This window comes from Maylandia zebra, linkage group LG15 (genome assembly GCF_041146795.1).
Source record: "Maylandia zebra isolate NMK-2024a linkage group LG15, Mzebra_GT3a, whole genome shotgun sequence".
Lineage (NCBI taxonomy): Eukaryota > Metazoa > Chordata > Actinopteri > Cichliformes > Cichlidae > Maylandia > Maylandia zebra.
Genome location: NC_135181.1, coordinates 11510409 through 11524524, shown reverse-complemented (window position 1 = coordinate 11524524; position 14116 = coordinate 11510409). Strand labels below are relative to the sequence as shown.

The 14116-nt window shown below is 39.6% G+C and overlaps 1 protein-coding gene across 10 annotated transcripts in view; it reads left to right on the top strand.

The window, feature by feature from the left end:
- Positions 1-808: 808 nt before the first annotated feature.
- The window catches only part of adgb (androglobin), a 39527-nt gene continuing 26219 nt past the window's right edge, over positions 809-14116 (top strand). For 2 of the 10 annotated variants that reach the window (XM_076873877.1, XM_076873875.1), the window contains exons 1-9: positions 809-1111; positions 1326-1485; positions 1662-1754; positions 2827-2898; positions 3142-3318; positions 4784-4923; positions 6417-6500; positions 8920-9092; positions 12808-12884. In XM_076873877.1, the coding sequence (XP_076729992.1) occupies positions 1041-1111; positions 1326-1485; positions 1662-1754; positions 2827-2898; positions 3142-3318; positions 4784-4923; positions 6417-6500; positions 8920-9092; positions 12808-12884 (1047 nt within the window). In that variant the 5' untranslated portion in view covers positions 809-1040. Of the gene's footprint in view, positions 1112-1325; positions 1486-1661; positions 1755-2826; positions 2899-3141; positions 3319-4783; positions 4924-5705; positions 5779-6416; positions 6501-8919; positions 9093-12807; positions 12885-14116 lie in introns of those variants that run through there. The other 8 variants (XM_076873876.1, XM_076873880.1, XM_076873874.1 and 5 more) reach the window with 8 other exon arrangements.

Sequence of the window (14116 nt, the reverse complement as noted above, 5' to 3'; positions counted from 1 at the left end):
TCGGAACTCTATACATATGTAACAAGAAAAGGACAGTGTACATTACCAATCTTTTATAACCAATCAATCAATCATGTTGCATAATCTGCTGGTAGATTGTATGAATTAGTAAACGTATGCCGATCCGTATACCTAAAAGATCATAGCAGTATAACTATTCCTTATTATATTAATACCCTGCTTTTATTGGCATGTAGAAATTCAAGCATGGCTGAGCTGGGAATATTCTCCTAGTAACAAATTTCATATTAGCATTATGAGCACAAGCACTAATGCTTGTGAGGACTTGGATCTCTTCATAGGAAATACACACTGCAATTGTTGATCAGAAGTGCTTTATTAACACTAATTTTGAAAACTATATATACCACATTTTAGAAAACACTATACCCATTGTGTTAAACTTACCTTTAAGTAATTCAAAGCACTGACGACAGCTGTATTTTTGAAAACTACTGTGTGTGTGTGTGTGTGTGTGTGTGTGTGTGTGTGTGTGTGTGTGTGTGTGTGTGTGTGTGTGTGTGTGTGTGTGTGCAGGGTGCTCCATGTGACTCCTCTCACGAAACAGTGTGTGATAGTCATCAGACAGGGTTCTCTCACTACTAGAGCTTGTGCTCTTCCACACACCTAGCACAGAGATCTGCCAGCTGTTAAGCCTACAAGCACTAGTGTAACTTTTTTCATTGTTGGTACTCCAGTCTGCTTCCTCTTATGAAACTCTGCGGCATATTCTGTAGTTTTAGGTAGTAATGCTTTTAATTTCATTTTATGTTAAGGAATTCTTCTAATATATCAAATATACACCGCTTTCTTGTGGTAGATGGGAAGATGCTTAAAATTTAAATATGTCCATCCTTCACTATAGCAACAAGAGACGCAACTGTTCAAGGCCTCTCCCTCCCGCGTTACAGCTCGGTTGCGTAGCAACGCATAAACTTTCAAGAGCAGTTTGACAAGGACAGAGAGACGATGATAAACAAAGGCCGCCTCTAGAGGTTCCTTCTCTTACTGTGTGAGTTGCCCGCGTCTTTGCCACAATAATGTCCAAGGCACATCCAAAGAAAAAGGAGTCATCTTCCAGCAAAGTGTCTTTATCCGACCGGCAGACGGAGTGAGTTCAGTGTAATGAAAGGAGAGACATAGTTAGCTTTAGCGTTAGCTACCATTAAGCCACTTAAGAAGAGATGTACTTTAGTATTTACAGTATTTCTTTCGCTGTCTGAGGGTAAAAGGGAACTGGTTGGGTTTATGTAATAAATCGTGGAGCTGGTTAACTGTGTTGTTAAAAACTCGCACAGAACAAATGAAGTATGTCACAATTTCAGAGCAGCGTCTCTAGCAGCCACTTCCTCTGAGAGCCTAGGAGGTGTGGGGAAATACAGGGTCCCCATTTGGCCCGAGTGGAATGATGCAGACGTCAACAGGGAGAAATGGGACTCAAACAGAGGTCCTGAGGATGGCAAGCCAACCAAGAGTCCTAGTGCTGTAAATATGAAGAGGACAATATTTACTTTTTTAAAATAATCAGTTAATTTATCATTACCCAAACTACCCTGTAAAGAATATATGTAATATGTGTAGCTAGGGTTACGTAAATTGTAAAGTTGTGTTAATTTATGGTTTCTGTACTTCACATTCACTTTGTTCCCTTTTGTATGCAGCCATTTTTTGAGGATCCCGAAGGAAAGCTTCTTCTGCCTCCGTGTTTGAAAGTTCACACCTGGAAGCGCCCAGCAGAGTTTATTGTTGACAAGGTAACCTTCATGCTTCTGTTACCTGCCCGCCTCGATTTTGCACTGAAGACTGCTGTTATACAAAAGGGCTTTCCACCTAGACATCGGCAGTTCATTTCATGTTTATATACCTTGCAAGGTTAACAATGATATACAGGGTCCAGAATATGCGTGCAATAGGTTTACACATGAAATTTTAAGACAATTCCTACTTCCTTTAGCCTTTTCGGCCATTTGTCATTATTGGATACTTTCTAGACTACAGGATAGATCTACTAATAAAAAAGGCAGGCTAAACCTGTTTTAACTTTCTGTGTTTCTTTGCCACACAGTGTGAAATATAGTTATGGAAACGTGCTCTCTAGTCACCTCCAATGAAGTTTTAATTGCATCACTCCACTTTTCTGTTACCCCCTTCTTAGTGCAGTATTGAGCAATTACTGCAGGCTTCCTGTTTTTTGTATTAGTCCTTGCCAGGTCACATGCTGCCTTTTCACTCAAGATGTCAAAATCATTTAATTAATTTCATAAAAGAGGAGCAGAGCCGAATCACAAAAGCCATCAGCCATGCAGATGGAGGCAGCAGCTCTTCTACAGCATTCTGTCTTCAGTCTGTTTCCACAGAAAGTATTACTAGATTAGCAACGTTGTTTTTGGATATGGTTTAAATTTGGTTCTTGCTTAGAGTTGCTTGCAATTGTACAAAACGTTTTTTTTTTAATCTTGCAGCCTGCCTCATAGTCAGCTGACCCATTTATCCATATTTAATTAGTAACATGGTAGAAGCTATGAACTTGGTTGTCAAATATTCAGTGCAGACACAGTTCTGGGAGTGTCATAGTAAGGTTACACCAGTTTAGGCCCTGGGTTGAGCTGACTGTGTAGGTCCCTCATTCTTGTGTACTTTAAATTGGTGACCTTTGACAGCAGTATTGTAATGCTGATATGTTATTATAATGAATGCTATGCACACATGCTACTATACACTTTATACTGACTGCAGCTTTTTCTGTGAGTTTTCTGTGACGATTCTCAAGCGAATAAATGTCTTTTATAATTTACCTTCAGTGAAAACTCTTTTGCTTTATTTCAGACTCCCACTGTCGTTGACAATCAAATGACATTTGACCTAGTCTCCCCTAATTGTCATCTGCTTTGTAGTGAGGTTAGTATTCAATATTTGTTTTCTACTTTACACTGACTTGTTGTTAGCTGTCATCCATCAGTGCTCAGATAGTCTAATTCCAATGTCAGCAGAGTGATGTCTGACTGACAGAAACAAATTATATGGGGGAAAATGTAATGCCCTTTGTGAATTAAAAATCAGATGATTGAGGGTTTCGCTAACGGATGCAGACCGATTTTCCTCTCTCTTCTCCATCCTGTCTCTGCTCCATGCTCCATGAAGCTGATGAGGTGGATTGTCAGCGAGATCCACATTCTTTGGATGCAGTTTAACTGCCCATCTACAGAGCACGAGGGATGGAGACCTTGGGGGCACATCTACTCTATGTGTAAGGTGGTGAATGGTCATGTGCCACTTTTCAACAGCTATGGCAAATACATCATCAGACTTTACTGGATGGTAAGGATCCAGACAGAATGCAAACACATACTCAGACATGAGTATGGTTCGGAAGAAGCCCTTTTTACTAGTGAGAATTGCTTTGGTTTGACGTTTATGCAGAACTAGAAAATTCTCTTATCGCTGCTTAGGAAGTCGCAGCTTTACAGCAACTGTTTATTAATGAATCTTTTAAAAATAGGCATAGCTGGATTGCAAAACATTGCCATACATTCTTCAACAGACTGCAGGATGTAGCACATGAGTAGGGAGTGGTAGCGGACTGATGGGGGATGTAGGGGGGGAAGGGATGAGAAAGCCTTATCCTCTCAGAGCTCAAATCAATCAGTCTCGCTGCTGTGCCAAAAGTGGCTGGGCTTCATACATTGCCTGATGAATAGATAAGGCTTAACAGGAGTCAGCTGCTTCTCACAGAGCAAAGCTCAAGTTTTATAACTACACTTAGTAAAACCCTGAGAGCAGGCACAGCCTATGAGGATGATAGCGTCGTTCAGTTTGATTATGTGTAAGTGTAAAGACTTCACAGGTTTAAAAACATCGCACAGGAACACAGTCTGAGGGCTTGCATTAGAATCTCTGTATGGCAGACCTTGCATCTTTGTGTCTTTTCAGAGGGAGAGACAATTTGGGTCAACAAGAGAGTGAAAAAGACAGAGTGATATTGTTCTGTGACTGTGACACTGTGACTCTTGCCTTGACAAACAAGACTGACATGGTTGTAGGCAGCCGTCCCCGTGCCAACCTTAGCACGCTAGCAGATGGTTGTTGAGATGGCATTAAGCACCCAGCCCCCATCACCCTCTTCCCATTTCCTTCTCTGTTTTTCCTTAAAGGCTGCTCCTTTTCTCTCAGTCACTTGATTCTTTGTGGTTCCGTGCCTATATTTTTCCGTATGGATCCTGTCAACACTGTGTTCCCATTCCTGCTTTTCTTGATCTGTCCTATAATTTCCCCAATTGCACTGTATTTTCATCCACCGGTCCTTATCTGGGCAGTGGTTTGACGAGAAAAGGGTAGAGCAAGTGAGAAATGGAATATTCGTTCGACCTCTGTGTGGGTTTGCATTACTTGGGTACACTGTTCTGATAGATAAGGAGAACTGCGGATGTGATTATTACCTGCTTTGCTGCGTTTCCTTAAGCAGCGTGAAACTCCCTCAGATGGCCTCCAGATAGACCACAACACAGATAATGGCTTAAGACACAAGCATAATCATGGCAAATGCTAAGGAGAAATGTGGGACAGCAATACCAAAAGGCTGTCCTATCCTGAAGATGCAACCCCAGTTCCAAAAAAGTTGGAACTCCAAAAAAGTTGTTTATTGTATAAAATAACAAAATAATCTGCCAGATAATCATCTAAACAACACAAATCAATTGTTTAGCCCTCTTTTTTGTGGAGCACTCATTTTTTTACGTCGTTTTATTTTTCACTGTCTTTTCTTTCCTTCCTTTCTTTTTTTCAGGGTTGTTGGAGGAAGATATTAGTGGATGATTTTATGCCATTTGATGAGGACAATAACCTGCTTCTCCCTGCCTCTACCTGTCAGTCAGAGTTATGGCCAATGCTGCTGGCTAAAGCTCTAATTAAAGTGGCAAACACAAAGTGAGTTAACATATGTTCAGACAGAAACTTTATAAGTATTTTAGCACTACCCCAAGGAGCTGGGGAAATAATTTATAATCCTAATGTAATGCTGCTTTAGAACAGACCTCGAGTTTTTTGTAAGTAGCAGCGAATAAGGCCACAGTAAAAATACATCACACAGTATGCACCCCAAGACTGTACACTAAACCTAATTTCAGCAGGGTTACTGTACAGTGTTAAATTTTAATTTATTTCAATAAATATATATGGGGATAAACTATATATGCGTGAAAAACGGAGCAAGTCATTAAATCTGCTCACTTTGTTTTTTGTTATTTCCTCCCCGTCTAAGTGCATTGTAGATGTTTTCATGTTTCCAATTTTCACCGTGAAACTTAGTTTCAGGACGTTAATCTCTAAGCTGGCAAACATATGTGTGTTGCCCACATTTGTTGAAAAAATTTGAAGCTTACACACATGCACAAGAACCCCTGCGGAGTGCCATTTGCTGACTTGGCTGTACCTTCCCAGGACTTATCCTGTGTATTTGCCATGGGTGTAATTTGACAGTGTAATTTGGTGGCAGATAGACAATGTTCATGCCTCTGATGGGGCTGTTCTGTTGTCGCTTGAAGGTTGAGACATAGATGTTTCAGCTAGGGCAGAAAATAAAGAGTCTTCCTCATAATAATAATAATAATTTATAAGACATACGTTTTAATATAATAAATGTCTAATTTACCTGTTCAGGTGTTCGCTACTGCTTTTCAGAAAAACTTTTTGTCATTTTTTTGTGAAAGCTGAATATGAGGTCTCGTTCACTTTGGTGCTGAGCAGGATTTTTGGCAGGATTAAAGACTATGGCATTACCATGTAAGTTTTATGAATTTCACTTACTCGAACATAGCATGAACGTGGACTGGACTCCCAAAAGGACCAATTAAAGCAAGGGCAGCTGTCTCTTTCAAGCGAAAATTGTGTGAGAAGGATACCTAATATAGACATTCTTGCACACACACTCCTCAGAATTATTTGAGCAGTTACAAGGTTTACCAACTAATGCAAATTCAACAATGCTGAATGTAGCCTGAACCTAAATTTTTGGTGTTCTTGATATGTATTAAAAAAAAAACTATACTATAAAAATGCCCAAGTCAGGATAATGTGACTCTTAGAATACTACTAGGTATCAATGACCTTTGTTGTCCTATTAGCTGTAATTCAAAAGCATGACCGGAAATTAATGACACAATCTAAACACACAGTTCTTTACTATGTTTGAAAACAGAAAGACACATTCAATATTTCTTCTCAGTTAACAGCATTCTCATGATTTAACCACCCTGTCACCAATCACATTAAACACTTATTTCCCGCGTTGAAACCGTCACCTCACATGATCTGTTTGAGAACAGTGCCAGTGCTAAAAATGGTAGTTTGAGTGCTGTATCTGGTATGTTGCATATTTTGAACAAAAGAAAAAAAAAAGTTCTTATGTGTTTGTTTCTCAGTTTGTCAGATGTCTGCGGGGGGATGGACCAGTTCACTTTTATCCACACCCTCACCAGCTGGATTCCAGAAACTCGTCTTATAAAGTAAGGACTTTAATGGTTGACCATACTTTTTGATCTATTGTATGATATGTGCTTTGTATGTTCTATGTCACTTTCTGTTCAATAAATTATACACTGACGGGATGCTTCATTAGTACACCTGTTCAACTGCTCATTAACACAGGTATGTCAGCCAATCACATGGCAGCCACTCATTGCATTTAAGGATGTCAATATGGTCATGATGACCTGATTTAGCTCAAAATGAGCATCAGAATGAGGAAGAAAGGTTATTTAAATGACTTTGAACGTGGCGTATTTGTTGGTGCCAAAAGAGCTGGTCTAAGTATTTCAAAAACTGCTGATCTACTGGAATTTTCCCACACAACCATGTGCTCCAAAAAAGAGAAACTATTCAGTGTGGAGGATATTGTCTTGGCAAACTTTAAGCCCCCTAGACATTCAAGCACAACAGCCACCTGAGTATTGCTGTTGACTACATCGATGACTTTATGTAATGTGCCATGACTCAAACCTCGCATCATCTCAAACTGGTTTTGTGAACATGACAGTTAGTTCACTTCACTCAAATGGCCTCCACAGTCACCAGATGTCAATAGATCCAATAGAGCACCTTTGGGAGTGTGGTGGAACTGGAGATTCAGATCATGGATGAGCAGCCAGTAAATCTGTAGCAACTGTGTGATGCTGTGATGTAAATACCAAAATCTCAGAGGAATGTTTGAAGGCAATCGGGGAATCCAGTACTGGCAAAGTGTACTAATAAGGTATCCAGTGGATATACATGGAATATATGTTCCGTTTACTGTGTGTCTTTGTTAACAGGGCTGATATTTTTAATTTTTTTATATAGTTTAAGGTCTGTGGCAAAAATAATGCAGAAAATTGCATCTGTCCTCAGAGATGGAAGGAGATATGTTGTATACTGGAGGGAGAGTAATATCAGTGTAGAACTGCAGCTCATCAGTGATAGAGCTTTAATGGGGCAACAGTATTTGTTGGTGGACCCAGGGAGTGTTATTCTCTGTAGCTCAGCAGGTTAGCTGTTGTTAGTGGGTCGCCTGGGGAATCTTATCAGCACGTGCAATAAATGAGCATGACATTTGTTTGTGTTTCAGACTGATTAATGAAACATGAAGTTGTAGTTACTTATGCACTTGCCCACACAGAATACGCAGGATCTAATATACCTCAGTTACTGCAAGGTAGAAGTTCTGACAATATAAACATAGTAAATAAATATATCATTATGTTAAATATTATGTGACACTGTAAAGTACCCTTAGGATGCTTCTTTCTTTTGCTTGTAATATTCAATTAGACTGCTAAACACAAAGACGGTCAAAAACGCTAAAATAAATAACACATTTACATCCTCTCTGCCTGTACTAATAACAAGTAACTGTATATTAGTGCAGCTAATACTGCCACTTAGCAATATTAGCTCAAGTTGTTTTTATTCATGCACTGCAGCCCTAACCTTTCTAGACATTACCATACTGAGTTATGGATGAGAACTTCAGAATCGTTCGGACCGGACATTAAAGGACTTGGCTTTTCCTTTAAGCTCCACAGTACAAAGTCGATGTAATGTCCAATTGAGCTCATGCAAGAATAGAGAAATTGATTGCATGGAGAAGTCAAATGAAATGAGTTGGTGACACATGTTCATCTCCTGGATGCTCTGTCCAGTCATCACCTGTTTCCAAACCTTTGAAAGTGCAGACTGGTGAAGCTGGTATACCTGAACGACACTACAGACTTTTATTTTTGCTCATTCATTTCTTTGTGAGATGTTCAGGGGGTTTCTTGCATGTACTGGCTGTAGTATCAAGTCCACCTCCCCCACCCGTCCACCTCCACCCCCGAATCAGTGAAAAAGTCAATAATTTCCTTTGGATGCATGCTTGCTTTTTCACATGACTGTGTATACAACAGCCTATTGTATTGCAAACAAAGGGACAGTATAGGAAGAGGAACTGAAATTGCAGTTGTCACAAAGACACTAAGCAAAAGTGTACTTCATTTGACATCAGACACACTTAAAGTTGGAATGAGTTACAAATAAAAAGGGTTTAACTCACAACTACTAGGGTTAAGCCTTGTTTCACTTTTCTGAGCTGAGCAGTTTCAGACCTGCTTTCCATTCATTCAGGCCTGCTTTCAGAACAAAATGACTGGGTGTGCATCAGAAATTAGTGAAAATGATCTATACCTATAGACCTTACAAAGGATAACCTTGGAAAAACGCGGGAGCATGGTATAATGGTTGTCAAACAACATCTTTATTGATATATACTCTGGTGTCAAAACTCATCATCAAGGGTACTGGTGACATTGTGAAATGTTTTCTATTTGGGGCAGATAGTTAACAAGTGATTACAGTGAAACTAATATAACCTGCTGTAGCCTGATAATGTTGTCTTTATCTCTCTTTCAGGTCAGTGTACTTGAGAGAAATTTGGGATTTCTTACAACACTCCATTCCTACATTTAAACACCTGGATGACAGTTTGCCAGTGACGAAGCCTGAGCCCACAGATGCAGCTCAAGTGAAGGATTCCACCCTAAGTAGCAGCAAGAATCAGCTACTGGAGTCAGAGCAATGTAAAGGTAGATATTGTGCCTCAGTTAGACACAACAAGTAAGACACAAAGTCACAAAGAGGCAAATAATTATGCAATTATACATACTTGCAAACTTTTGTCTCAATTACACACTCTGCTTGCACATTTAATTGAGTGAGTAAGTCAATGCAGTCAGCCATTATTGTCATAATTTGTATGCACAGAATTGCTTTGCTGCTCAGTTAATTAATTTATCAGCAGAAGGTTTTAGAATCATTTCTGTGTCCTGTGTCTTTGTAACTGTGCTGTATTAATGGATTTATATGTCATGTCTACATTTCCTTTGGTGAATTAACAGCTATATGCAATATATATTTCCTTTCCCAAGGCACACCAGAAGCCAGTCTGTTTCTCACCACAATGACATAAAAAGGACAAAACTGAATTACGTGAAACTTGGTAGAGAGGTAGAGGAAGGTCTGCTTAATTTAAATACGGAGGTCCTGCTTAAAAGTTCACAAGTATAGAGTTAATGCTTATAGAGCTAAAGAAATCCAACTTGTAGCAATCACAGTTTTGGTCTAGGGATTTACTTTAGGACAGGACAGGCTTAAGACCTAAAGTCACTACTTTGCTGTACTTCAAAATGCCAAACTTTCTGAACTCCGTTGTCAGCCCTGGGGCCTCTTTCATGTTACATCAAGAATAACTTCCTGTCTTTTGTGAGGTCTGCCGCCCATATATTATGGAGTGCAGAGGGTTAATGTGTGTATGGTGGACCATGAATAAACCAGCAGAGGGAGCTTTAGAAGGGTAAATTATTTGGTGCTCCCGCAGGGCAGGAGAGCTTCCCCGGTCAACTGTGGGAAGATAAAAGTGAAACGTCCTCACAAATGTATTTGTTGCTTGGAGTTGTTTCAGGCCATAGCAGAAATACAATGCTTTTTAAGGCTGTACAGTTCATTTAAATGCTTTGCTCAAAATGCTAATTGCGTGGATAAATTAGCTAAGGTCTTGGTGTTGCATATTAAAGGTGAAGGGGCAAAACAGGTAATTATGAGGTAATTATGTGGAAGAAAAGCTTCCTCTTGTATTAAAACCTGCATATGTAATATTCAGAGTATTGAATTCAGAAATCCTTTTGTGATGTTTTGCTATTTTCAACTTCTATATAAATTAAAATCTATCTTTGTTTTGCTCTCACATTCACCCACCTGCTCTTTCTGACAGTAGACTGTTCCCTGTGCTCTGCTACAGTCTCACTTGTTTGGAATAACTCAAGTGTTGCATATTAACATAATGTGATGTCATGCATGTGAAGGTGGTATTGCTTCACAAAACATTTTCTGCTTGAGGGAAATCTGCTGCATTGTCCTTTTCTACATATGCAAACACTAAAAGACCCTACACGTTTCTTCTATTTCGCTGTTTTGGTGCTTACTGTGAAATTCCAGTGAAATGCAGAAATTAGTAGTCAATGTGACAACAACTTCTCTTTTCAATTTTTAATGTGTAGCCTTTATATTAGCCTGGCGGTGTTCCCATCACTCTTTACCATGGTCGGCCAAATTGATTTTCCATGTCTCCTGGCCCATGTGCTCTTATATGATATACTTTTAAGATGCACTAAAGGGGGAAGAACTCCCTAAAGAACCTAAATATAGCCTCATTGTTTATACCCGTGGAGGACAATAGTGTTTTTTAATGTAATCTTTCTAGTCTGGGAAAATAGGGGTAAATGTAATAAAAGGATAGAGTGCAAATAGAAATACACAATGTATCGCCAACTGCTGCACCTCTAAGAAAAAACAAACATACAGCACGTGGAACACAAAAATTAGAAAATACACAGATATATAGGTCAACAATCTTCTTATAGTGTGAATGTGAGAGAGAGAGGGTGGGAGTATCTGTGTCTTTGTCTCAGATGTACTTGATAGTGAAGGTGTAAAGCCGCAATAACGCCCCCAGGAGCCAGAGGCAGACTGGCTTGATACCAGGACAACCGTGCAATCCACAGCTCCCAAGAGTACCGTAGACTTAAGGTCACACTTCTCTGCGACATCCCCGGAGGAAGGCCACACGACCAAAGGGTGAGAGGACCAGAGGCAACGGGAAGTTGACCCTGCTAGAGGCGGGCCACCCTTGCACGAGTTGAGATCCAGGTCCCAAGGAGGAGGTCCAAGCCAGGAAGTCGGCCAACGACCACACCAGAACATCCAGCCATGCACCGTGGAACCAACAAACAGAGAAGCCTCCAGTGGGGAGCGTTGACCATGTCCCACAGGGGCAAAGGCTCAGCGAGCTCCAGCCATGCACACACACACTCATACAGGCCGTTCGCTCACTCACTCTCACCTAGCAGTAGGTTTAAAAAATTATTTTCCGATTCAAATCGATTTTAGCTTGAATAACGTGATATTGATTAATTAAATCCTGAATCGATTTTTAAATATAAATGTATTTTGCCAGAAACGCCAGAATCTCAGGTTAAAGCTCACAAAACTATTTGAGAGCAGGTAAACACATTCGGCACAAAGATGTAAACACGGATCGTGCACCCAACAGCACATAAACAGACACGCCATCGGGTGGTGAAAGCTGACATCTCAGAGATTCTGATGCCGACAGGTTTCGTCACTCTCTGACCAAAATTCACGTCACCAGCAGCAAAAGAAGATCAAAGCTACACTTCACATTTAATAAACATTGTCATTAATTCCCTCTTGCTTTTGCTGTTTAAACACACGATAAAATCACACTTCCTGCACAGCTCTTTCTGTGGCACAGTTTGCCATCTCAAATCTCTGTTTTCTTCATTATTCACTTGCTTATTAAACATCAGTCTAGTGTTGTGTACAGTGCTATCGGCCTGTTGTTTTTTTTTCTTTTTCCAACAAGAAAGCCTAATTTTGACTGTTTAATACCAAAGAAATTTAAACTTTGTAAAATCATGGCAAATTGCAAAACGCTTGGCTGTGTCTCTAATAAAACCTCTGTAACTTCGCTCTGCTTCACTTCAGCAGCATCAGGTAATGTTCATATGTTGATTCATGGTTTTCTTCTGTTTTTGATGCACTACAGAATATTTTTAAGGGGGTTATCTGCTATAAAAAGCCAGACCAGGGAAATTTCCTTCATGTTTTTCTGTGTTTTATCCTCAGTTACTTTGACACAAAGGCATCTGCTGTGATGAAGTCTCACACGTGTCAGCTTTGTTTTTATACATAGATATAAAAATATGGATATGTACTGATAAATGATCAGAATTATAAAATTTCTAACAGTCTGAATCAAAATTGAATCGAATCGGGACCTTGTGAATCGGAATCGAATCGATTATAGAAATCAGTGACGATAACCAGCCCTATACTCACCGACCCACTAATGACACATAGAAAGACATAAAGACACATGTACACATATTGACCCCCTCCCCTTAGAGGTGTTGGCGAGCAGGTGCTGCCGCAAACCAGCAGCAAACTGGGACAAAGCCAAAGCGTACCACAAACTGCCTGTACGACCCCCATTCCAGGCAGGGGGTGTGAAACAGGTTGTAGGAAGCTATTTTGTGTATGGTATTTTTTGTCAGCTCTGCTTTCTCTTTTGTTGGATTTAATTTAATTGTTGTGTGGCGCTTTCACTATATTGATGTTACTATTAAGAATCAATCACATTTAGTCTAAAATTAGTTGTATATTAACACTTATGACAATGCAGTTTAACTGTACCTGTTATTCTTCATTGCGTGTGTTTCTCAGCAGACCCTGACATAGTGGTTTGTGCTGCCTGCTACCCTTTTCAACTACATAACGGTTCCTTTGGGTTTCGCCAAATGGTATGTCTTTTTAATATTCCTCCTAAAATGTTGACTACGTATATATGTTGACTCATAATGTGCAATTTTTAGTCTTCAGACTTTTGGAACTATGAAATTTCGATTTCACTTGCTAGAGATTGTAGTTAGGTATTTAGTGCAAATTTGCGAGGATACAAATTCACATTTTGATGTAACTGTAACATGCACATCGTGACAGGTTTAAAGTATATATACACAAATTTTATGTAATGATTTCATATACTGTACTGTGTCTTGCGTCAAGACTCATTTCTTTATATTTATTTAACTGTAATTTTCTAAAATCTCCTGAGAAATAGTTCTGCAGGCTCTCCAAAGGTTTTTTGTATGTTAACCCACTTAACATGTAACTATGAATCATCCAAGCATTAATAAAATCACCTAATTCACAGAATGAACCAGTGTTGTATCCACACAACTTAGCAAAGAACCAGTTTCAAATGGTATCTTTAGGCACTTTGTTACAAGTGGTCTGTTACAAAAACACATAATTTGTTCCCATTTCCTGAGCTTAATCTTTGAAAAATGTGAATGATAACAGAGTTTGACAGGCATAAAACAAATAAATAAAAAATCTGACATATTTCAGCATAATTAGCAGTTTATCCTTAAAAAATCTGAGGCCTGAAAAATGTTTATAGCAAATGAACAGTATCTGAAAGTCTTGTGCTTAAGTAATATCCAGCAAAGATCTGGCACAGGACCTGAGAGACACACTAGACCCTTTACTTGAGCCATCTACTGTTCGTTGAAAGCTCATCAGAAATGGTCTCGGTGGAAAGCTGGCTGTCAAGAAGCCATTCTCTAGAAAGGGAAACAGCACAAAGGGCTGAGGTATGCCAAATTACACAAGAACTGGACTGAAATTCAGTAGCAACAGGTCTGATGGAAAATTTCCAAGTTTTACATTTTTGATTTAAAATGCCACCAGTATGTATGGTGGGGTTCATGACAGTGAGTGTCTACAGTTATCTGTAAAACATACTGACACACTGGAGTCTCTGTCATGGTTTGGGCCAGTTGTGTCGGAGATCTTTTCAAAATTGATGGTAAATGGACTGGTGCTTATATAGCTCATTGGCAGGGGTTCCAATTGTCAACAGGACAGTAATCACAAGCACACTGCCACTGCAGTAATTATACCTGGGTGGAAAAACACACAATGAAACTCAGTCAGGGATTGGCCTCCCCAGAGCCTGTACCTCCACATT